This window comes from Archocentrus centrarchus, chromosome 13 (assembly GCF_007364275.1).
Source record: "Archocentrus centrarchus isolate MPI-CPG fArcCen1 chromosome 13, fArcCen1, whole genome shotgun sequence".
Classification (NCBI taxonomy): Eukaryota; Metazoa; Chordata; class Actinopteri; order Cichliformes; family Cichlidae; genus Archocentrus; species Archocentrus centrarchus.
In genome coordinates this window covers 40,591,741-40,618,428 of record NC_044358.1, presented here as the reverse complement: position 1 = coordinate 40,618,428, position 26,688 = coordinate 40,591,741, and the positions used below count along the sequence as shown (strand labels likewise).

Sequence of the window (26,688 nt, the reverse complement as noted above, 5' to 3'; positions counted from 1 at the left end):
GTATTTACTCCACATTTATCTGACAGTAGTTTCAACTAACTTTATAAAACAATCTTAGAAAGACAAAGTTTATCATTCAGCTTACAGGACAAACACAGTTTCAGATTAAAGCTGCACAAAAGTAACAAAAATAGTTGGAATGAACTCAAATATGCCATTAAGATGTCGCTCCAAGACATCTCCATGATGATAATCTAATCTTATATGTAATGTGTTGATACATGCAGTTCAGCAGCAAGCACAGATATGCAAAACACAAAGGAAGACATTTTTGAAAAGGTGAAAAAAAACAAGTGTCTAAAATTACACCCACTGATGTTTTGGTAAAACAAAATTTACAACTTTTCTGATAATTGGGTATATTTTGGATCACTAATTAAAAAAAAAAAATCATGAGTAAACTTAGAAATTCATTATTCAAGATCCAAACCAATTGTATCATAACTTAAAAAAAAACACTAATAGAACAAAACATTAAAACATGAGAACATTTATTTTTACTCCTTGTGTTTTACAGTAATGTACATCTGTTCACAATAACCTTTATTAGATTCAGTAGAAAAAACAAAAGAAAAACAAAAAGAGGAACGTAACCATCTATTTTAGCACCACACTATTTAAACAGTGTGGCTGTAAATTAATGTAAGGGGGGAGGAAAAACACCTGTCACTTTTAAAGTACCGCAGTCAATTTTAAAGAGCAAAGAATAAAAAGACCAACAACAACATGTCAGATTGTTACTGTTAAAAACACAGCCTACTGCAATGATTAAACATTAAAACCTCAGAGGAATATTAAGTGACTTATGGCTTACTCATCTTGAGTTCTGCAGCCAAACTAGCCCAAAGTGTATTTTCACTGAATTTTTTTTTATTATACACAAAATATTCCCAGCATATTTTCAGCTTCAATATTCCCCTTTCTTACGGGCATTTGGAAATAATGAAATGTTACAATTTCAAGTTGTCATGGAATGTTGGAATAAAGTGGCTAAGTGCTGTTTGACTTCCCTTGAATTGCTCACGTGATATAGACACATGCAAGAACAGATACAAAATAATCAGAAGTTTGTACAAAGGTTATAAATTGAAGCTCATGGACTGTGCTGGAAATGTGAAGGACTACGCTATAAAATGAGGAAAGTGTAAGACACTACAAGCAGCATCAGAGTGTGCCGTCTTCAAAACAGGTTAAAAAATACAACCATCTGCCAGTACGGCACCCTTACTCAGTCACCCTCCGCTCCATCTGTCAACCAGGGCGCCTGTAGCAGGCCTCCTTGTAGGAAGTGGCATTGACAATGCTGAACATGTCTTTCCTAACAAAAGACAGGAAATTTTTCAGAGGGCAGAGGGGCTGGCTGACGTGGCGTTCTTGGGTGCGACAGAAGGTGGTGTGAAATGTCACGTCCTCGCCGTTGTACAGCACCCGAATGAACACTTCCCCGTATTTCGCCTTTGGCTTCTCACCTTTTCCACCTCTCTTTTTTACTTGGCCTTGTGTCACTGGGGGACTCTTCCACAGTTCAAAGACAACTCTTGCAGCAAAACGAGGGAACCTGGCTTCCTCGAGACCTAAGGCGCTCAGCAACGGGGCCACTGTGACGTCGTGGGCCGAAGAGAGGGTGAAGACCTCCTCGGCCCCTGAGCGAGCCTGCCGGCCAGCCTCGCTACTCTTAGCAACCCGCTCCATCTTGGCAGCAGTTCGGTTGAGGTAGGGGTACATGGCCAGGATGGCGTATTTATGGTACAGCCCTGCCCTTCTGCGGTCAACCTCGTCCTCCAGTTGCTGCCGACGGATTACAGCAAACTGTTCTATAGTCAAGCATCCACCAGCGCCACTCTCCCCCATGGGAACACATGGGAATGAAAGGCCATGGCACAGGTGACACAGCAGGGAATCTACGGGGTTTGCAGCTCGAAGCTGCCGGGTAAGCAGACCTAAAGTTTGTGCCATATCCATGTAAGTTCTCTCCAGTTCGGTATTGGCCGCTCTCAGCTGATACTGCCTCCTCTGCTCCTCCTCCAGGTACCTGTTCCTGGCAGGGCAGTCGCAGGCCGAGCCGCAGAACAACGTGCTCCACTGGTGATGCACATTCATCTTCGTCCAATCAAAGTCTGGGAGGAAACCATAGATGAAGGCCAGCCCGCTCTGAAGAGTGCGACTCTTACCTGTGGTCTCCACCCAAATCTGGCGGGGTGACCAATCAGAAGGGAGGAGGTTGTGCTCTTTGTAGGCATGGTGGAGGAGCTGCCCATTACGAAGGTGTTGCACCACACCTGGAAAATGATGAAAGAAGAAAAAAAAAAAAAAAAGGGTTTTACTTCTGTTTATACATAATTAGATGGATCGTGAAGAAGTATATATAATGATCTATATTTTACTTGACTGACATGAATTACGTGAGTATAAGCAACATGTAATACTGCCTATTAGAGTTCAGTTTTTCTGCTCTCGTTACCCGTCTGAGTGAGTTCTCCCATCTCACAGGCACTGTGGTTGGGCAGACGAGGAACAGAGGCCAGAGGTGACTCCCAGTGGCCACGGCCCCCCAGGCCCATGTGATGGATGAAGGAGTCCAGCAGGGGGTGGGAGGGCTTCCTGAGGGTTAGGAGGAAAGACAACAGGAGAGAAAGTCTTGCATTATTTTCACACAACAACACAGCTTCCAAACGTACTGACTGTACTTCTGCTGTGGCGGCTGTCTTCCCCATATAGTGAAATACATGACAGCTTGAAAGCTGAATGATGTCAGTGTAACATCTTCACAGGCAAGCAGAGGCCCATCTTCAGCAATTATCAAAAGACTCAATTTGATGCCCAATTCAAGTCTGAAGGACAAATAAAATTCGTCAACCATTTTTCCTATTCAGCACTTTGAATGCTCAGAGCAGAAAAGCACCACTAAGTACTACTGTAGTCCATTTAGCTTGTTATTCTTTATATGGAAAAAGGTACAAATTTTCATACAAAAATGTAAATTTTCCAAAGCAGTAATCACTTGTAAATGTGATTACTGCTTTCACATCACTACTTACAGCTACTTTAGACTGCTCCCTTACCACAACGGCTCACCACAGACACTCTGCACGTTTCATTTGGGAGTTTTACACCGGATTTCCTTCCTGATGCAACCCCAGAGGGGATTTGTGTTTCTGGCTGGAATTGAACCAGCAACTTGTTGACTGCCAACCACTATTTGTGAGGACAAATTAATTAAAGTGTGCTCAATCTTAACCATCTTCTGAGTGTTTTCTTACTAACGCAGTTTTTTTATTAGTTGTCCAGTACGTCCCAACTGGAATAACCTTTAGTTACTGTTAATATCTCAGCGTTTACCATTGGCTCTTGACAGGCAGCTGAATGACAGCTGCGTGTTTTGCTAACATTACACAGTATGTGTAAGCATGTAAAAATGAGCACAAATGCTGAACTGACTATAGGAAATTTGGCTTTTTACATTATGCAACTGATTAATTAATAAAATCCTCAACATTAATAAATTAGTAGCAGTACTACAATAACTAAAGAAAAGTCTCAATATCAAATTAAAGAATGTAGTGGCAATACTTTTGTTCCTTAAAACATCTAACACTTGTAAAGCTAAAACATCCATCTTCTTCTGCTTATCAAACTCAGGGTCACACTGGACTTATCTCAGGTGTCATAGGGGCAAGAAGGAGGGTACACCCTGGACAGGTCACCAGTCTGCCACAGGGCCGACAGAGAGAGAGACAACCATTCATGCTCACATTCACATCTAGAGCCAATTAAGAATCACCAATTAACCCAACATGTCTTTGGACTGTGGGAGGCTCCCTCTGGACTAGAGAGAACCCACTTTGACATAAGGAGAACATGCAGCCTCCACACAAAGCAGTCCCAGAGGGCCCAGGACCTTCTTGTTGTGAGGCAACAGTGCTAACCACTGCACCACTGTGCAGTAAAGCTGAAACAGCAAGCCAATTTATCACCAAGTCAATTTATAGAGGCTGTGCAAGAATTTTGATGACTGCTAGTATTATACTGCAAACAAAACTGCACAACATGCTCTGGCTCCAGCTCCTCATAATAATAATAATAATAATCAACAGTGGTGAACCCTAAACACAGCGACTGAATGTGAAGCCACTCCATACATCCACCACCAGGTGTCTCTCCAGCATAACACTGGCTCTACAGCACCAACAGCAGCGCTGTTCAATATGTGTGGGAGGCAATACGGGAAATGGAGATATAAAAAGATGAAAGAATTTGTTGCCTTGTGTGAAACGCACACACATACACGCACACGTGAGCCCTAACGTGCACTCACACACACCAGCGCACGGGGATGAGGGCAGCAAGAGGAGCAGTCCGAGTTGTAGTAGATTAGAGATTGAAGATTACAGTTTAATATAACGAATCTGTGTGAGCTGCAGTTCAGCTCGCTCAGATTAAAACGGGGCACGCGCACACACACGCAGTTTCCATAGTGATTACATACTGGTTCGGGAACGAGCTGTTAAAAAAAACAAAATAAAACACACAGCTGTCATTACCCTTAAATCACACCTATGAGTGCCGTCACTGACCTGGATCTACTGCCACATTATGAAGGGCAAACCCATGAAGACAATTATTCCCTTTTTGTTAAAAATAAAGGCTTCACAGCACTAACCTTCCTGGATTTTATTGTTTTCATTTCTGCCTTTTTCCTTTCACGCTCCATCAGCAGCTGTTGTCATCATTTAACCATTAACCTTTCTCTGTATTATCACAAGTTAATATTCCTTCACACAACACTGAATATGCACTACTCAGTGCCCACCAGCGCTTCAATTCTGTGCCATCAACTGATGAGACTGCTGTAGGGAGTTTGGGACAATTCACATTTTAATTGGCTACACTGGGAGACTGGATGTCAGCGGATGGGGGACACTAGTGCAGACAAAGAGCCAGCCAGGCTGTCTATTAGGCTGATTGTTGCTAACCAAAGATTACAGAGCCCAATTACATTAAGCAGGGATTATTATCAGTGAATGGGATGGAGGGGGATGATTAGTGAGGAGGGAGGAAGGGATGGAGAGATGATGAAAGAAGAGGTAGCATGAATGAGGGGGGGGAGGAATAAAGAGAAAAGGGAATGAGATGGTGTGGTGGAAACTGGGATGAGAGTCCAAGGCAGAGATTAAAGTAAATTAGATGACCGGTTAAAGGAGACAAAAACCTTGACAAAGACTGTATTGGTAGAAGAAGTAGTAATGGAGGAAGAAGAGAGGAGATGTTCCCTGCTGAAAAGAGCTCAGTTAACCACAGACGGAGACAGTGGGTCGACAAGCTGGTGCCAGGGTACACACACACACATACACACACAGATGCACATGCACACCGCTGAGCTCTCTGTAAGGATCCTGCCCAGGGCATATGCTAGTTCAGATCCCTGTAATTACATGCTGGTCTAAATAAAAGCACAACTACCTACATTATTACCAGGATAAACCGAAACACACAGCAGACTCACCAAGCTAAACAAACACATTTTAACCATAGGATAAACTTTTCTGAGAGCTACATTTAATAGAAATGTCTATATATTTAAACGGTGACCAACCAAGCAGCAATGTTTGGGGCTGAAAAATAAAGCCAACAAGGAAACTGTCTTATGGTGGTGCAAGAGCAAAAATCAGGGAATCACCAAATTAGGTCTCTTCTGTCAACTGTGAGTATCTATTAAAAAATCTCTAACGGCTGAGATATTTCAGTTGGGACCAGAGAGATGGACTGAGAGACTGACACTGAATACATGGCCAGTAAAAACAAGTCACACTGCCTGATGGCCACTTGGTTATAGTCATTATATTAAAGAGAGGTCAGTGTTTACACCAAATATTCACAGGGATGGCACAGAAGGACATGGCACTGACAGAGCCTCAAAATAATCTGTGGAGTGAGAAAATTGATGCAACAACTAAAAATATATAAGCCTTAAAATGCCCCTTATAATGCTGAAAAATACACAGCACAATGTTTCTTGTCCACAAAGTGAATTTTTATGATCCTATATCAATGAAAGAAGAGGAAACTCATATATTATTGTAGCTTTTTAGTGTGTAGGCCTTTTAAATAACCACGCTCTGAGAGAGGACGTTATCAGCAAACTCAGCGTGGGCAGACAACCTGTCCATTCTCAGCTTATCAGGTTACACATGCTGGACTTTATCATATTCTGTGGTGTTCCTTGGCAGTCTGAGTGGCACCGGGGAATTATGGACATGAGATAAACACTGCATTCATAATAAGTTGTTCCTGGTCCTGTAAAATGCTGTTGCCGGCTGCTATCTCACAATGGAGTAAGATAAAGAACCACAGCTTTGTGCATGCCTCTCTGTACATAACTTTACATTTAAAGTTATGCAAAGTTGTTTTTCCCCACAGATTTAGATCTTGTTTGTGGTGGGGAGAGGGGCTGGTGGTATGTGCACATATGTGCACACTGTCCCTGTTTTGCTCTGTAGTCTCGATGAGCTTAGCATAGTAGCATAGAAGCAGTTGTCCTCCTGATTAGAGTGGCCCTGCAGCTCACAGCAGATCACAAGATAAGAAGGACTAACCATATGCAGTACAAGAAGGTGGAGTTGGAGTCAGATAACAGGGTGAGATCCTTTCAGGGGATTTAGCTAAAGGATACTAAGGACCACCACAAGAGCAACCTGCACAGCAAGTCAGCCGGTAGGGAGCGTGTAAGACGGGAAGGGTCAGGAACAGCTGGTTAGCAGCAACACAAGAAGCGAGAGGGGGAATTTTCCTCTAGTAAAGAAAGAGGAAAAAAACAAAAGATAAAATGAGTCCCCAGCTATACTTGGGTGGGCATCAATAAACCTGGGCAGCCTGTCTAAGTGCAGTCTAGGTGTGGTAAACACATAGATGGATACTTCATGTTAGTAGTTTGGGCAGTGGTGCAATTTGAGATAATTACCAACTTGTTGAGCCTCTGATCAAAATAATAATACTAATAATACCAGATTCTTCCACAGTGAACACAATTTAACACAAAGAACAACACCAAACAACATGACAACACATCTAACTTAAAATCTGCTGCTGTAAGCTAGCTTACTATGGGTATGGCCATATTACTAATGGTAATGATGATGCTGTAAAAAGGAAGCTGGAGTACCCGGAGAGAACCCATGAAGACATGGGGAGAACACGTAAACTCCACAGAGAAAGACCCCGGCCACATGGTGCATTTAAATTCAGGACCTTCTTGCTATGAGGCAACAGTCCTAATCACTACTCCACCCTGCTGCCCTAAATACTAATTAGCATTAAAAACAAATTGCAACTCAGGCTGATGGCAGTGCTATTTCTGCAGGTATTTGGTAATAAACCCCCTAAAACCAAAGGGAAACTTTATCTCTAATCAGCAAATGTTCATTGCGTATCAGCTGCAGCCAACTAATCTGAAATGCAACCGTTTGTTCCAGCTTGACAGATTAGCATGTGGGCTGTGCTCTATCCAGATGTGCAAAGCTGACGTGGCTGCATGAAAGCCTGGTGCAGAATTAACTCACTGGCTAAACCTAAAGCCAGGTACACGCCCCCAAAGACAAGGACTGATCACAGGGAATTTATTGACCATATGGTCCTAAATCCACCAGAATGTGAGTGCAAACATCCAAAACCATCTGACCAAACAACAAGAAAAACTGCCATAGCAACAAGCTTACCATAGCATTTGCAACTAGAATTTGCAGTAACTGAAGTGAGCATAAACACACAGAAGCTGGCTATCACAGTGCTGACTCTTCTGAAGCTCAAGTACAGGGCAAGCTGGCTTTTAATAACTTCCTATCAGGAAGTCTCGTCTAGCCCCTCTTGACTGAGCTGCAGAGCCGGGAAGAGCAGAGACACTGTAAAGGAAAGTCTGGAGAATGGAGCATAATGAATAAAGGAAGATAACAATATTAATTTGTGTATGTGTGTTTTCCACACACATTTCTGTAGGGAGTTCTGCCTTACCAGAGCTGCTCAGTAAGGATGCTGCTCAAATCAAGTGAGGTAATACCATAAACATCTCTGCCTCTCCAGACTGCACACACACACTCACATAAATGTGTGGGTATTCATCTGCAAAGCAAAACTGCACCAAAGTGCAGCAGAACACATGCAGCAATGAGGAAAAACACTGTTAAACTGTCTGGGGTATTTATATGTTTAGTGCACATACAGGTCCTGATTTAACAAGTGTGATGCAAATTAATTGCTATAAGGCTCTTAAACATCACACAAAAAGAATCTAGAGCTGCTTTCTCACTGAGCTCATTTTCTGACAGCTGCTATCCAGCCAGCAGTTTTTGAAGGAGAATATCAAAGGCTGGTTCAGTAATTGGTGTCTCACTCTCACCCACTTCCCATCAGGTCTTCCCGCCAAGCATTAGACAGAGGGGGCTGGAGTTCATAGCTGGCAGACAGTCACTGCTTAGGAAGCAAGGTTAAATCCTGGTGACATTTTGTGCCCTTTACTCCAGTCTGGTTTAATTAAAACAGTGGGCACAGAGCCTTCATTTTCAGACAGCAGAAACCAATGAAACATTTTCATCCTCTCATTCATTCTCTTACCCTTCTATTAAAAGAGTAAAACACCACCAATAAGCTTCAGCTGCCCCTTTTAGATCAGTCCAGCAAGCATTTCTTCATGTTTGTTGTAGCATCCTGCTACAATAAACATACAAAATATTTGTCTGTTGTTGTATGTACACCTTCACTGTCATTGATTTTGCCTTCCTTATAGGTCTGTCTGAGGCTCATTGGAATCTTTTGACCCCATTACATAAACAAAATAAATCCATTCATCGATGCATGCATTTTCTGCCACTCTTCTGGAGCCAGGTCACAGGGGCAGCAGTCTAAGCAGAGATGCCCAGACGTCCCTGTCCCAGCCACCTCCTCAAGTTCATCTGGGGAAGCACCGAGGCGTTCCTAGGCCAGCCGAGAGATATAATCTCCCAGGCAGACATCCCGAACACTTCACCTAAGAGGTGCCCAGGAGGCATCCTAGTCAGATGCCCAAACCACCTCACTTGCTTCCTTTCAATGTGGACGAGCAGTGGCTGTATTCTGAGCCCCTCCTGAATGGCTGCACTCACGCTATCAAAAAGGGAGAGTCCAGCCACCTACATCTACATATATTCCATTCTTATTTGATATCAGGTGGAAACTATTCAACTATTCTTCAATGAAATGTCAGAACCCAAAAAGCTCATGTACAACTGCATACCTGTGACATGTTAGCTTTACCTGGGCCCAGTTTATATTGCACCTCACTTTGAGTTAATTTTTAATAACATTGAAACTTCCACACACAACTTGTTGGCTTTGCATTCCCGTGCTCAAATATCAAACCTCCCAGCGCCAAACATGCTTTCTTAGTTAGCAGCATAGACATATATATATATATACTGAGCAGGTCAGCCCGTTGCTGTGATACATCAGTACATCCGCCATATTGGATGTGGCAGATCTGCGCTGTAACCTGACTGGGTCCCATTTTCAATTTATTTATATTTTAGAAACAGTAAAACTCTGTCAGCAGACTGAAATGTTGGTTGATATGGTAGCTATTGGAACACAGGCAGTTTTGCCAGGTAACTGAGGTTGGTGGAAACTGTTGGCATAAGAGGATTAAGTATTGGTACACTGTATGTACAGTATTTCTATATGTGCTCAGTTCTCACAGGGCTATGATGGGGATTCACAGTAATACATTTGAAGAGGAAGCCCAACACATTTTTGAGTTTTGATTTAACTTTGGACTCTCCTGCTTAATTTTAATAATAGATATTAAGTAACTGTTGGCCTCTTAGTTTGGAATGTTCAGCCTGTTCTTTGCTCTCATAGAAAGACACTATAGAAGAACATGATAGAATGATATGAGCAACAGGATGGAATGGAACCTTGGACATCAAAGTCAACACACACACTTCACTTCACTTCACTCTGCAGCGACATCGGAGCAGCTGAAGTTCACATTTGAGTATTTGCAGTGGTGTTTTTTGGAAAATTTTCAAGTGTCCAAAATGTTCTTTGAGTCCATGAACGTCCTTCATCCTGCGGCCTCTCGGCGAAACTCAGGTGAGTCAGCTGCTGCTTTTCATAAAGTTCATATGGAGCCTTTTATTTAGATTTTTAAAAACAACTGCCAGAACATTCAAAATTTTTTCAATGTAAATGATTTGAAGTATTTTCTGCAGTTAGGCTCATTTTCCCTGGTTTTAGTGCAGTAAGCTGCATTCCTCTTTTTTGTACTAAGATCCACCTTCTGCATGTTATTGGAAACAGATTGAATGTAGTTTCACGGCTAGATTCTTCACGTTTTAATGAAATACAGTTTATTTGCAGTATGACGGTGCTGTGATTTCACAGCTCGCCCATCAGAGTCAGTAACCTGTGTAAAGTGTCGTTACCACGGCCTGTGTTCACATTTCAACTCAAGTTAAAGGATAAAAACTTGTGTGCACTAATTTTATTTTACAAATCCATACAAGCAGCACCTTAGTGTCTCTGTCGAGGTCATTTCCTCTCAAATTAGCTTCTACAATGCTAAATGCTTCATGTGATAGTGTAGCAGAAGGTGGAGAGAGTAGAAATAGCTGAGTATAGACCTGGAGTGATTGTACTTAAGTGTAGTACTTGGGTAAGTGTACACGTATGTAAATGCAGTGCTGCTGGATGTGCTGTAGAATGTGTGTCTGCAGGCAGGTGGTTGTGTCCTGTCACAGGCTTCAAACTGTAGCTGTCATTTGTTTTTGTATTGATTGATTTATTTTAGATTTTTAAAATGTTGAACATTAAAACTCGGTGACACTGAACATCAGCCAGACTTCCTGGACATAGTCTGATGATAGATTTAAGGAATCACTGCAGTACATGCAGCTTGATAATAACTGGGTTTATCTCATTTGCAGAGAGCTGTGGTCCCACAACCCAACTCAACCGCAGCTTGGGAGAGCATTGCAGCATGTCTGCAAAGAGGAAGGCCAACACAACACCACAGTCCCCCCGAAAAAGGCAGAGGGTGGCCAGCGGACCCGCTCCATTGGCATTCCAGGCCAGCACTGAAAGGGGGACGCCTGGAAAAAAGTTCAAGTGTGAACCCAGCTGCACAAGCCGCCCAGCTGCCCGTGACCCCTCCCCAGGCTGCAGCAGTCCATCAGCCTCCGTACCAAGAAGCGAGAACGCATTCCTGCCATTCACGTGTGTCAGAGGTAAACTGAAAGCGTGATAGACAATAACAGTGAGCTTCTCTATTAGCCTGCAGGTTTTAAGCCTTTTCCCATCAACACTTGCCACATTTACCCTCAATGAATTTCTTTCACTAACAGTAATCATAGTAATTTGATGCAAACAGAAGTCAGTTTCATAGTGTTACGGTCAAATGGTCAGTAAGCAGCAGTACAAATATGCAAACATTTCACAAGTCAAACAATCATTTCTGAGTTGGAGCACAGCATCAGTCTCCTCCTCAACACTGTTTTGGAGCCGTGTTCAGCTTCCAGGTGCTTTTCTAAAATGTGAGGCAGAGCTGCTCAGCAGCATTTTTATGACTGACACAAAATGCTGAGTATTTACATGATGGCCGCCCTCCTTACCATCACTCTAGCAAGCACCAACATACACAGACACAAACATGTATTATTGGATACATTCCACAACGCAGCTGTGTGCAAAGAAGTCGGAGGATGACAGGAATATTGTGGGATTTTCTTTTTGTTTAAAAAATGTTATGTTAATGATACATCAGCCAAGCTGACAACTGACCGCTAGCAATGGTGGAGCTTTTGTGCTTCCTTCTGCACGCTCTTTCCTGTCAGCTCCTTCAAATAATTGTATTTCTAGTTGTGCAGAGATGTCTGAATTTAACTGTTTTCTGCTGTATCCTGCATGTGAGAAAAGGAACACATAATTCTCTATGTTCAAAGTTGAAAACAGGTTTTTTTTTTTATTAATCTCAAGATGATGTCATTAGATATTCAGGTGTAGGTAAGCAAGTGAGGGGGATTAGAGATGAGGCATATGTGGTATGAAGTGCTACGAGTGCTCAAGTAGAGCAGAAAAGCACTATATAAGAACCAGCCCGTTTCCTCTTTACAACAGTAAAACTGTATCTGTGTTTGTGCAGCTCGCTTTGAAGCAAAGTACACGGAGCTCGACAAGCTTGGAGAAGGAGGCTACGGGTCAGTTTATGCTGGGACGAGAAAGAGTGACAACCTACCAGTGAGTATAACGCACACATTCTTATGTGTCATGCATGTTGCCACCATTCCCTGCACTAACCAAAGTACTCCTGACTGATCTGTAGGTGGCCATCAAACACATCCCGAACAAAGATGTGGAGCGTCAACAAGTGGTGAGTGATTCAAACATTTAAAAAGGTTTCACCTTCCTCTACCTTTGCTGTTTGTGAGGAAACCAGACAGAAAAACTCATGCACTCATTCACTTTTCTTTTCTTTAGGTCTTAAATGGGAAGACCTCCATGGTCCCATTGGAGGTTCTCCTCATGATGAAAGTCGGAGGTGGACCAGGGTCAGTAGGCACTTGTGCAGCAGTCTCAATACTGGACTGGTACAATCTAGAGCAGGAGGTCCTCCTGGTCATGGAGAGACCAGTCCCCTGTGTGAGCCTACTGACCTATATGGAGAATAATGCTGGACCCCTGGAGGAGGACGTTGCTAAGGTACTGAAGTCCGGCCCGGAGAAGCCCCACAGAGCTTGTTTGATAGTTTCCTTCTTCAGCTGTCTGACTGTCCTCTTTGTGTTTCAGAACATCACTAAGCAGCTGGTGGATGCAGCCATAATAATGCACAGAAAAGGCGTTTTCCACCGCGACCTCAAGGCGGAAAACCTACTCCTAGAGACCGGCTCCAGTGGCCTGCGAGTGCGAGTCATCGACTTTGGATGTGGCTGCTCGGTGCAAGAAAAGCCGTTCTCCAGCTTCCTCGGTATGACATCTGGCTTCTGCCCTTGATTCAGCCGTTGCTCTGCAGAGTGATGATTTTGATTTCAGTCTGAACCTGTTCCTCATCCTTCCTTTCTGCCTGTGCATTGCAGGAACCTCAGCGTACGCCCCCCCAGAGTTTTACACATGTGGGAGGTATGAGGCTGCCCCCACCACTGTCTGGCAGCTGGGTGCGCTGCTTTACGAACTGCTGGATGAAGACCACTATTTCACCACCACCAGGTTCCTCCGTGGGAGAATTTCTTTCAACAATGACCTCTCCCAAGGTGAGACAATGGTAGAATAGCGCTGTTTTGGTGCTGACACTGTATAAATGCTTTGCTTACAATTTCCAAAAGATTGCTGCAGTTTACTGATCTTTGCTTTCTTTTCTGTCCTCTCTCTAATCAGACTGCCAGAACTTTCTGGAGGAATGTTTAACTCCAGACCCACAAGAGCGGGCCACCTTACAGCAAATTCAGCAGCACCCCTGGCTGCAGAATTAAGCTCAAGGCACACCTCAACCACGTGCTGCTTTTATTTCTTTACTTATTTGATTTTTGTTTATTTACTTTTGGTTGATTGTACTTACTTTACTTATTTTACCTACTTCTTTACTTTATTTATTTTACTTACTTCTTTACTTTACTTCTTTTACTTACTTCTTTACTTTACTTACTTACTTACTTATTTACTTGTTAGTTACCGGTCTCGGCAGATGACTGCCCCTCCCTGAGCCTGGTTCTGCCGGAGGGTTCTTCCTATTAAAAGGGAGTTTTACCTCCCCACTGTCGCCAAAGTGCTTGCTCATAGGGGGTTTCTTGTTATTTTCATTAATATTTTTCTTCTTCTTCTTTTCATTATTAGTATTAGTAGTATTTTTGTTATTGCAATACTTATTCTTGTTCTTCTTATATTAGTAGTAGTAGTAGTAGCAGTGTTAGTGGTAGAATCCGTAGTAGCATTAGTAGTAGTAGTAGTACTTTTGTTGTTATTTTTATTGTTATTCTTCTTATTATTAACCTGGGCCAAAAACTACTCAGCCCACTTTTGGACTATAGAAAAAAATAATTAAAAATAATCAACTCTAACTTTCTTGATATGACTTTTACTTTTGAGCTTCGTCTTGTTATTTTTGCAACGATTATTTAAAAACAATCTAATAATGCTCAACATAATGTCACTTATAATGTGAGGCCTCAACAGTCACCTACTGCTATGTAGGTAACTGGTGACTGTAGAGATGAATTTCAAAGGTAAGCATTACTCAGCGAGTGACAGTTGATAAAGCTGTATTTAAAGCGTGCAATATCAAATGAGAACCGGCAGACTGCTCAGAGCTGAAATTCACTCAACAGTAATTCAAATATCAACTTGAGATGCAGAAGAACATCTCTGAAAGCACAAAACATCAAACCTTGAATATGAGCTGCAGCAGCAGAAGTCCACACTTGGTACTACAAGCTCCACTCAGCTAAGAACAGGAAACTGAAGCTACAGTTCACACAGACTCACCAAAATTGGACAACAAAAAAACTGGAAAACTGTTGCCCGGTAGAGTCAGAATTTGGCTTAAATAATATGAAAGCATGGCTCCATCAATATCAATATCAAATTTATTTATGTGGCACATTTAAACAGCCGCAGTAGAAAGTGCTTCACAGGCAACCAAAAATACAATACACAGAAGACAAGACATAAAACAAACAAAAATCCAGGCAAAACACAATAACTTAATAAATACAAGATGTCAAGATTAGCTTGAATTAAAAGCCAGAGAGTAGAAATGGGTCTCGGGCAAAGACTTAAATGCAGAAACTGAGCGAGCAGTTCTAATATGAAATGGTAAGGCATTCCAGAGACTCAACGCAACAAGTGAAAAAGCTCAGTCACCTCTATTTTTAGGTCTAGATCTAGGAAGTTTTAGGATCATCGGATTGGCAGATCTCAATGCGCTAACAGGAGTATGAACATGAATAAGATTAGAAAAGTACAGAGGTCCCAGCCCATTTAAAATCTTAAAAACAATCCTAAAATCGAGCCAATGAAGTGGAGCTAAAACTGGAGGAATATGCTCACGCTTTCTAGTCCCTGTTATAAGTCGAGCAGCAGCATTTTGGAGCAGTTGAAGCCAATGAAGAGATGACTGTGGTAAACCTGCATACAAAGAATTATAATAACCCAGTCTTGTCATGATAAGGCTATGTATGACTCTTTCAAAGTCATAAGAAAGATAGGGCTTCACTTTAGCCAACAATCTCAACTCAATGTTATGCAGTCATCTGCCACCAGATGGAGCTGCAGCCCTGACATCGTCAAGAAACACCCTTCCTTCCTTCCATGCAATTCTGGCTACCCCCCCCCCCCCCCCCATTTATGCACAAGCATAAACGCCGGCCACATACGTAGGTTACATCGTAGCGCTACCAAGACCCAGCACTGAAGTCTGAATCAGGGGTAAGCTGGAGGAGGAGGCTGGGGGAGAGGGAGGTCTGCTCAGAATGCCACTCCTGCGACCCGTCCCGGATAAGCGGAAGAAAACGGATGTTTGTATTGTATTGATTTTGTTGTGATGCGTGTCATGAACTGTAGAACAACGAGCATCGTTCATAATGCGCAGCACAATACGCCACACTTTTGAGTCACAATTTATTTGTTTTTCGAATGTTATTTTTCTCATATTCAGTGATGGGTGATCATTTACAGTAACCTGTTTTCATAGATTTAACATCAATTTATTTTGCTGTTTTTTTCTTCATTGTCTGGAGTTTAACGTGCGTTCATAATACTAATAACTTGATATCTGAGTGTTTCTCAGCTTTAGACTAGTCGATTAGTCTAATTTTTTATCCTTGTTTAATCGACTAATAAATAAGTCACCAGGAACATCCCTAATTCTACTTATATTAACGGCCATTCTTATCAGGTGGAAACTATTCAACTATTCTTCAATGAAATGTTAAAACCCAAACAGCTCATGTACAACTGCATACCTGTGACATGTTAGCTTTACCCGGGCCCAGTTTATATTGCACCTCACTTTGAGTTAATTTTTAATAACATTGAAACTTCCACACGCAACTTGTTGGCTTTGCATTCCCGTGCTCAAATATCAAACCTCCCAGCGCCAAACACGCTTTCTTAGTTAGCAGCATAGACGTATATACTGAGCGGGTCAGCCCGTTGCTGTAATACCGATGCAGCCACCTAAAGTTGGCGCATCCAGCCAGACGTCGGCCAGCTGAAGTCCAGCCCCCAGCTGGCTGGAAGTCCCCCTCCTTCTCCTGGGCGTATCTACTTTCCAGCATGAACACACCCCTTTCCCTCAATTGTAGACTGTCACCAAAAGGTGGCGCCTTCTTAACAAAAACGTTGAGTTCTGTGATTCAAAAAAGTTTTGGTGAAGTATCAAGTTTTGCAAACCTAAAATAGATGCCTAAAATTTTTGTCAGTATGACCTTTCACACATTTCCATTGCGAATCACCAAAAGATTCCTTTGTTTCACTTCATCTTTTAACTAAATAAGTAAATAAATACAGTAGGTTAAAAAAGAAGCAGTGCTGCGCTGAGCCAACCCGGTCTCACGGCAGTTCGTGCAGTAGTCACGAAATTTAATCTATTGATTCGTGCTCATGAACACGAATTCCCTCTTTTTTTCGTGTTACTCGGCACGACTTCTATTCTGCCTGAAATGCAGTGGGATAAAGTTCGTGCCTCTGAGCACGGCTTCTAAGCTGCAGTATAGTTTTTTGTTTTTGCCCCTATCCCCCTTTTTTCCCCCCTTTTCTTTTGAACCGGAAGCTCAGAAGCTGAATTATGCCTTTAATTGCGATCCTTAAGCGCCACTTTTCCTTTTGACATGAATTTCTCCTTGTTTCATTTAATGTGGGGTGCTGCTTATGGTTGTAACGATGACAATTGTGGGGCTTTTTAGGTCTAAATTTATATTTACGTGTTTATGGTTAGCGCTATATTCGGTGTCCAATTTTTTCTTTGAGTTCCGTGGTCTGAAGCCGTTTTCCCTCTGTGTTAAATCCATGAACCAACGATGAATAAATAAATGAACTACAGTACCCATGACCCCCATCGGCCGTAACCATGGTCACGCGTATTCCCGTTGCTGTCCAGGTAAATTGCATTAGTTCACCCGCTTCGGATGTTATCAGGTAATTACTGACTTTATTAGCGGTTTTCAGGCCCGTAGATATGGGCCAGCAAGGGCCGTCTGCACCTCGTAGTCAGTCGAGAAGGTAGTTATCGTTCTAACGGAGGATCACTGACAGAGAAGGACTACAGAAGAAGGACTACAGAAGAAGGACTACAGAAGCCATGCTCGCTGACTTCCGGCGGATGCTGCAGTGTTCAGGTAAGAGAATTTCAATGGACAGCGTTTATATAGTGATATTATTAAGGCAGTGAGTTCAATAAGCACTTGAAATTAGATTAATGTGGTGTAAGAGAGCGCTGATATCCCAACTCTGAGATGCATTTGTAGAGATTATTGCGGGTTTTGCCGTCTTTTGTGCAAATGTTAGCGGATATCGTAGGAAAGCGTTCACTATTAAACAATGTTATGACAGAAATATGAGCTTCTGGACTTACTAGTTAAGTAAAATGATTATTTTCAGCCACAGATTCCAAATAAATATCCTGATGAGCTTCAGTGCATCCATATTCAATATCTGCAAGTACAGTGCTTCATTTAATCTGCACTGAACTGACCCAGGGTTATCACAATGTAAAATAAAATGATACTGGTCTGAACACAGTTGCTGGATCAGGTGACCCTGAAGCCTCTCTTAGTTATGCTGCTATAGGCCTAGGCTGCTGGGGAGGTTCCCGTGATTTCTTTATATTCACTGTAAACAAACCTTATATTAGCAAGTTTCTTATATTCACTATTTAAACAAAGAGCAGTCTGTTTATACTTCAGACTGCTGGCTTACTTGTGGTTCCTATGATACTTAAGAGTAGAATGGGATGCAGAGCCTTCAGCTCTTCTGTGGAAAGAGCCTTGAGGTGACTGTTGTGATTTAGCGCTATACACATAAAACTGAAAGTCTGGCTGCCTTTAATCCTCTGTGACAAACCTGAGGATCCATGAAACCTGCCAGCACCTGAGAATGAGCTGAAACTTACAGTGTATTACATTCCCATCATGGAGAAGCTTCCAGACTCTGGGAATCCTGTCAGTGAGCAGGGACTGAGTCACTGTCCTCAGCTTTAAACAAACCCAGACTCCATCTCAGGTTTTGACTCAGCCTGCTTTGGAGTCACTAATCTAGAAGCATCAGGCTACTTACTTTCAACACCATAATTTTGTTACTGATTCATTAATATGTTTTACATTGTTGTTGTTTATCAGTGGAGGGAGCAGATTTGAGAACAGCAATAAGAACCACTAAATCTTTTTTTTTTTGTGGAAGAGGAGGTTCATCTTTAATACTTCAGGCTATATCAGCTACCAGTTTGTAAACCTGTTTAGTGCTGCAGCAACAATCAAACATTTCCGCTTCATACATCATTGTAGTTTGTGTCTTTGCTCTTTCAGAACTGAATTGGAAATCCAAAGGTGCTGGAAAGCTTCTTCTCCAACCCTCAAAGCCAAACTTCACCCATGAGAGCTGACAGCATGCAATCATTTTGAGAAGTGACATTCTCAGAAATAAAGGTGAGCAATGATACTTAATGTGTACTTTTTGATTATCATGTTTAAAGGTTTGTCATTGCTCACAGTGGCCTTGTATTCATTAGGCATTTCCAGAATAGTATCCAGCAGTTTCTTGTGAGCTGAGCTGAATCATTTTTCTTTTAATACATGTTTAACATTCACTTGAGTATTACTTGTTGTACATAACTGTGGCTCTGAAACAAAGGCTCTCCTGAAGGAGAAGAAGAGAACCTTTAGATCAGGAAATAAGGAGGAGCTGAGAGCTGTGCAGAACAGTGACGTGCGGTGAGGGTCGTGACTGGTGAGGCACTGACGTCATCACATCAGATTTACAAACATATAGCTTATTCACCATTTGATTGGCAACAGTTGTTTTGTTTAACATTAACATAGTCTGAAGCAAACCTTTTAGCTCCGGTGTTGGTCTTCCTTTAATTATTATCTTCTGCTTCGATTGAAAGTCCAGTTTAGAAAATTCTTTCAGTTGAGTTATGTAATCTTCCATGTTGAACATAAGGCCAAGCAACAGGAAAAACTAACTGGCCTTGCTAACTGTTTATGGTAGCTTGCCGCCGAGGAGTCGTAGAGTCCCTGGGATCACCAGCGCCCCCTACCATGAGGCACGAGAACTGCGTGCCTCACCTAGTGTCTCTTCGCAGCAGTTTCATGATCGCTCAACACAAGAATGCATTACACACACATACAGTTGTTAATGAAAATAACAAAAAATAAACTGTGCATTATATACACCAGCTAAAATATGGAAATTTAGTTCATATAGTAAAAGTGCAGTGAGACCGGAAAGTAATCCGGTCTCACTGCATAGCATGCCAGCACAGTTAGTAGTCATTGGCAATGACTATACTGAGCCGCACCACGGATTGCGCAATCCGTGGTGCGGCTCGCCGGGCTGGTGCCTCACCGTTCGTCTCTTAGTATTTGACCGGCAAATGCGAAAATTCAGCGATTTTGAAAAAACTAATCTAAAAATGGTGTAGTTAAATGGAAAAGAACTTTAAAATACAAATCACTGAATGAATATAACCATTTAATTTATTTTTTAATTTTATATTTCCACGATGACAGGTGAGGCCGTGCCTCACCTGCCTCCCCTGACTGCACGTCACTGGTGCAGAAGGATCTCAGAATGAAAATCAGTGATGGAAAAAACACCTACAGAAAGAAGATGGAGGACCAGCTACTGCAGAGCAACACCAGTGGAGTTTGGAGAAGCTTGAACTCAAGTTCAGGCCACAAACCAAGCCCACTCTGAGACTTAGAGTGGGTGAACAACTTGGACCACTAGAACTACCAGCATTTTCACACTACTCCTTTTTCTACCAAGCGCCTCCAAATGGCAGTTTACATCTCATTAGGCCACCTTTTGTTATGTACACGGGGCCAGTAGATCGGAATGTGTGTGGGATGGGTGTGGGGGTGGGGATGGGTTACCAATGATGACCCAGGGTCGCCAGGTGTATAAAAAGCCAGGTCACAACACATATTTCACCTTTAATAAGAACATATTTGTAATTGAGATCCCAGATTTGGAAGAGATGTTTTGTGTTCTCCGTGCTTCAGGTTCACAGCAGATGGAAGGAAACTCAAACAGCCACTAATGTAGCCGTTGTGCTGACTGTAGACTGCGGGATCTCTTCAAATTGTTGTATTCCTCCTCTTCCTCGTCACCCACTGCTTCAGATCTTGCTGACACCATCAGACTGCAGCAGTTATGTTATTTAGCCATGAAACATGTCGTCACCCTCCCTTGATTTTTTTCAGGCTTTTCAGAAAACACAAAAAACTGAACCGAATGTTGAAAATTTAATTTAGACAAAAATAAAATTAAAAAAAATGTCTTTGACCATTTTTTTAGGAGGGTGACGATATATAACCTTGTTCAGCCTGTTTAGGAATGCACTGAGATCAATAACCTAATTTCCAACGCAGATCTGGAGAAACAGCAAAAACCAACGGGACCCTACACAGCCACAGATGCTGCTCCAGAACTAGAAGTTCTAAACCATAAACACCAACCTGGGAAACTTGCTAAGTGTGACAGGTCCAACGTAACCCCAGATACAGCCCAGCCACAGGGTGAACCAAATCTTTCAGATAATGACAACAGAGAACCAAACGCACCTCCCTCCTAAACTCACCAGCCTGCACCAACCTGACATTTCTCCTCCCTGAGTTAAATAGATGAATGGAAGTTAAGTGGTTACAAACATAAAAACCACGGGTCCACAGACAGGAGCAGTGAGCTGAAATCAACACAAAGCTACCTGAGAGGCTGTATTGAACTACTATATATAATTTAATCATTTGTCCTGACTGGTTTCACCTCAGATGTTCTTTCTCCTTTTGGTAGATTTCTCCCAGCTCTGTTTTGATGCCAAGAAGAAGAAGAAGCTGCTTCAGAGAAGTGGGCTTCATGGTCTCAGTGCACAGGCTGCCAGTCACACTCACACAGCAACATGTGTTTTCACTGCCACAATCAAAACATTGAACAAAATCTATGTATTGTTGTTTGAAAATGTGTCACATTACTACATGCTAAGGTGTGTTATTAAAGAAAAAAATGAGTTCTATTTTCCTGGTTTGATGACATCCCAAGCTTTTGTTTCAAAACATTTATTTTCCACTGGACAAAATATTTACTGTTACACATTTATTTCTCATAGGGAATTTTTTTTTCTTTCCATATTTCAGTCTCTGGTTCTTGAGAGTCATGGCTGCTCTGTCTGGTCTCTGACAGAGATCCTTAAAAATATTATTGGAAAGTACCTATTAATTTTACTTTCAAACAGCTTTATGTGAATGTTATCTTTTCATTTATAATTTTTAATATATTGATCACAGTGTAGTGTACAGTAGAGACATTTTAGTTTCCAAATGATGAGACTGGGCTGCTTGTGTGTGATTTGGAAGGTTTGTGTCTGTCTGTGACTCTGCAGAGGTTAAAGCTGTGATCCAGTCTCAGTCTCTGACTGAAGGTTGCTGAGACTCTGATTAGATACACAATGTGAAGTTCACAATTCTCTAAACAAATAAAATGGTAATGACAAACATGAACATCTGTACTTATTTCAGAGACATGAATGTTTACAAACATAATATTTATTTTAAGGATTGGACTTCATAAAGCGCACTGATGTTAGAGTGTGTGTTCATATTTAAATCATTTTGTAGGCTGAAATTGTAACGGTGGACCTGAGATGGTCCAGAGAAAGTAAACACATGTTAATTGGAGTAATATCAACAACAGACTGAGACAGACAGCTGTGAAATGCGCACACAATGACGTCACCTCATTCACTGCTAGCTACATCGTATCATTCATGATCATCTGTGTAAACAACGTTTAAAGAAGCCGCCACAGCTCTGCGGCTGTAACTGTTTCAAATCATATATTTTTGCTCATTTGAACTCTGAGGATGTTTTTAAAACGGTCTTAAAAGGCTGTTTCTATGGTGGTTGTCACGGACGCCTCAGTAGCTTCTTAGGCTAACCTGGCGCGTCCAGTTCCTGCTGCTAGCTGTCTGCCGCAGGAAGGATGCGTCCCATTTCAAAGAGCCGCCGCTCCGCCGTAACTGTAGCTCAAACACCACTTTATCCATTAAGAAAAGGCCTTTGGATCCCAGGATAGAGCCCATCCCCACCAAGACCCTGGGTGGATCAATGGTGAAAATGAAGACTGATAATCAATATGGATATTAAATAATAATCCACTTATTATGTAATTTCCTAAATATTTGTTAGATTCAGCAAAAGTAATATGGATGACATTTAGTCTGAATTACTAACCCTAACCCTAGCTCAACATACGATAACGACTGCCAGTATTATTAGTTTGGGAAGGAGTCATTTTGGTCGCAGTTTTGATTATAAAATAAAAGGGAAAATATAAACAAACAAAAAGCTTAACATTGTGAAGACTTGGAAGAACAATGTGACACTGATGAGAGGATAAGGCTTCCCAGGTCATTCCCAGGCCAAACCGGCTGGTGATCAGAATTATTTTATTTATTTTTTTACCCAGTTTCGCTGGCGGTGCAGCGCTCACAGCCTGTCCGAGGTCCCGGGCTGAACTTCAAGCCCAGCCCGTCCCTCCAGACAATACTCACCACTCCACTATAATGACCGCTTTAATCTCATCTTTCTATTGTTTTTAATGGACACTTCCGCTTACAATTACAGTTCAATGATGTGAGGATCCTTGGTACAGTATACAGCGGGCTGTAAATGAATGCGCTTCCCCTATTACTGCTCCTCCTGGTGGATAAACAAGACATTACCACCATTTTCCCCAAATGCTGCTTAGGGGCGTTCCCACCAGTGGCCGGAATGCCTACGTTATTAGCGGGGGATCACGTTTAGGCCAAGGTTCGGCCACGAATCAGCCAAGGTCGCGTCACGGATCGGCCGGCCATTTTCGGTGGCTGCATCTGTACGTCAGTGCGTCTGCCATATTGGATGCGCTGTAACCTGACTGGGTCCCATTTTCAATTTATTTATATTTTAGAAATAGTAAAACTCTGTCAGCAGACTGAAATGTTGGTTGATATGGTAGCTATTGGAACACAGGCAGTTTTGCCAGGTAACTGAGGTTGGTGGAAACTGTTGGCATAAGAGGATTAAGTATTGGTACACTGTATGTACAGTATTTCTATATGTGCTCAGTTCTCATAGGGCTGTGATGGGGGATTCACAGCAGGGTTATAATAGATTTGGATTTTACATTATCATTTAGTTTTAATTAGTTTTCAGAGCAGTTTTGCTCGTTTTTATTAGTTTTTATTTTTGGTTTATTGCTTACTTTTAGTTTCGTTTCGTTAGTTTCACAGGGTTTATACAGGAATCCTACAGTTAAATTTACTACCTTTTACTACCTATTTTTACTACCTGTAAAATATTTTTACTACCAGGACAAAATCGAGCAGCAGCCTTTTTTGGGGTAGCGGTGGATTCACAGCACTAAGCCATGTAGGATGATCGCCCATCTCTCACCAAAGACAAAACTGTATCCCACTTACTTGAAGGTGTAAATATGACTTTGTCTTGACTAAGACCTCATACACATGAATATTCCAAACACATTTCAAAAAGTGGCGCAGTAGGTAGGCGCCCGTCTTGCAGCCGGTGGGTTGCCGGTTTGAGTCCCTGTCCCTGTGCTGCGTTGTGTCCTTGGGGAAGACACTTAAACCACATTGCCTAACGGTAGTGCCGGTCTCTGGCTGCGTGACCGCAGATGCTCGTCTCTGGATGACTGATCTGGAACAATCATTTCCTTGTGTGCCTTGTGCGCACAGTGACAATGAGTTGAATCTCTCTATCTAAATTTGTTTTTTAAGAATATAAACAAACTGCAATGAAATTCAAGTTTCACAAGCCGATCATTTATTTTCCAATAAAATATTGGAATACTGGTTTGCTGCTGAGGTGTGACGGCAATACTGGAGTTGCAGTCGCAGTGCTTTGTGTAGCACCAAAAAACAAACTAAGGATCTGCTCCCCACGCGCAAATCCGCTGCTGGTGAATGGTGGATGCTCGGTGTGATTTGATCGCCGTCACACCGTTTCAGGTCAAATTTATATCTTTTCTGCACACTTTACAAAACGCCTCTCGATCATTCCCTATGACCGGCTTAACCCTCTGGGGTCCGGGGTATATTTGGCCATTTTTGACTATTTTTTGGTTTAGCTTCATAGTTGACCTTAGAAACTGTTTACCTTGCCTTGTTTGGTATAATTTTTTTTTCAGGACGACCTCGTGTGTGTGACTGTATAGTTATTCTTTCATTTTGATATACTGTATTAACACATTGGACTTACAATCACATAAAAACATAAAATCAGTAGGAAAAAAGTTTGATTTTTTTTTTTACTGTAAAAATCAGAAACGTGCTTAATGAATTATTTTTACAATTAAAATGCAAATATAAGTTGTAAATTTGCAAAACTTGTGTAAAAATATAGTAAATAATAAAGTTAAATACAACTATTCACATTAAAATGCAGGAAAGGCATCAGGTGTTTTTGTGTACAACTATTGGCAGAGCAATCAGGACTCATATTAAGATGCTAGACAAATTATTTATGCCACCTCAAAAAACAGTTTCTGTCCTCCACAAGACTGAGGGGCCCATCACAGGCAAAACTTGCCAGTAATGTCTCTTTTACCACTTTTTCACCTGCTCCGCAGCAGTCAAATGCACCCAAATGCATCTGTATATAGTGCTTATGTATATGTGTATAGTGTTTTTCTATTTTATTTTATTTTATTTTATGAGATGCCTGGCCCTCAACCTCTTTTATTTCTTTACTTATTTGATTTTTGTTTATTTACTTTTGGTTGATTGTACTTACTTTACTTATTTTACTTACTTCTTTACTTTATTTATTTTACCTACTTCTTTACTTTATTTATTTTATTTATTTATTTTACTTATTATTTTACTTACTTACTTTTACTTACTTCTTTACTTTACTTCTTTTACTTACTTCTTTACTTTACTTACTTACTTACTTATTTACTTGTTAGTTACCGGTCTCGGCAGATGACTGCCCCTCCCTGAGCCTGGTTCTGCCGGAGGGTTCTTCCTATTAAAAGGGAGTTTTACCTCCCCACTGTCGCCAAAGTGCTTGCTCATAGGGGGTTTCTTGTTATTTTCATTAATATTTTTCTTCTTCTTCTTTTCATTATTAGTATTAGTAGTATTTTTGTTATTGCAATACTTATTCTTGTTCTTCTTATAGTAGTAGTAGTAGCAGCAGTGTTAGTGGTAGAATCCGTAGTAGCAGTAGTAGTAGTAGTATTTTTGTTGTTATTTTTATTGTTATTCTTCTTATTATTAACCTGGGCCAAAAACTACTCAGCCCACTTTTGGACTATAGAAAAAAAAATAATTAAAAATAATCAACTCTAACTTTCTTGATATGACTTTTACTTTTGAGCTTCGTCTTGTTATTTTTGCAACGATTATTTAAAAACAATCTAATAATGCTCAACATAATGTCACTTATAATGTGAGGCCTCAACAGTCACCTACTGCTATGTAGGTAACTGGTGACTGTAGAGATGAATTTCAAAGGTAAGCATTACTCAGCGAGTGACAGTTGATAAAGCTGCATTTAAAGCGTGCATGTAATATCAAATGAGAACCGGCAGACTGCTCAGAGCTGAAATTCACTCAACAGTAATTCAAATATCAACTTGAGATGCAGAAGAACATCTCTGAAAGCACAAAACATCAAACCTTGAATATGAGCTGCAGCAGCAGAAGTCCACACTTGGTACTACAAGCTCCACTCAGCTAAGAACAGGAAACTGAGGCTACAGTTCACACAGACTCACCAAAATTGGACAACAAAAAACTGGAAAACTGTTGCCCGGTAGAGTCAGAATTTGGCTTAAATAATATGAAAGCATGGCTCCATCAATATCAATATCAAATTTATTTATGTGGCACATTTAAACAGCCGCAGTGGAAAGTGCTTCACAGGCAACCAAAAATACAATACACAGAAGACAAGACATAAAACAAACAAAAATCCAGGCAAAACATAATAACTTAATAAATACAAGATGTCAAGATTAGCTTGAATTAAAAGCCAGAGAGTAGAAATGGGTCTCGGGCAAAGACTTAAATGCAGAAACTGAGCGAGCAGTTCTAATATGAAATGGGAAGGCATTCCAGAGACTCAACGCAACAACTGAAAAAGCTCAGTCACCTCTATTTTTAGGTCTAGATCTAGGAAGTTTTAGGATCATCGGATTGGCAGACCTCAATGCGCTAACAGGAGTATGAACATGAATAAGATTAGAAAAATACAGAGGTCCCAGCCCATTTAAAATCTTAAAAACAATCCTAAAATCGAGCCAATGAAGTGGAGCTAAAACTGGAGGAATATGCTCACGCTTTCTAGTCCCTGTTATAAGTCGAGCAGCAGCATTTTGGAGCAGTTGAAGCCAATGAAGAGATGACTGTGGTAAACCTGCATACAAAGAATTATAATAACCCAGTCTTGTCAT

The 26,688-nt window shown here is 41.4% G+C and overlaps 1 protein-coding gene across 2 annotated transcripts in view; it reads right to left on the bottom strand.

Moving 5' to 3' along the window:
• Positions 1 to 443: 443 nt before the first annotated feature.
• The window catches only part of pxylp1 (2-phosphoxylose phosphatase 1), a 43,348-nt gene continuing 17,103 nt past the window's right edge, over positions 444 to 26,688 (bottom strand). Inside the window, exons 4-5 of one of the 2 annotated variants that reach the window (XM_030743474.1) lie at positions 2,462 to 2,601; positions 444 to 2,279 (exon numbers count right to left, since the gene is read on the bottom strand). In XM_030743474.1, coding sequence (XP_030599334.1) covers positions 1,252 to 2,279; positions 2,462 to 2,601 — 1,168 coding nt within the window. In that variant the 3' untranslated portion in view covers positions 444 to 1,251. The remainder of the gene's footprint in view (positions 2,280 to 2,461; positions 2,602 to 26,688) is intronic. The other variant, XM_030743473.1, reaches the window with a different exon arrangement.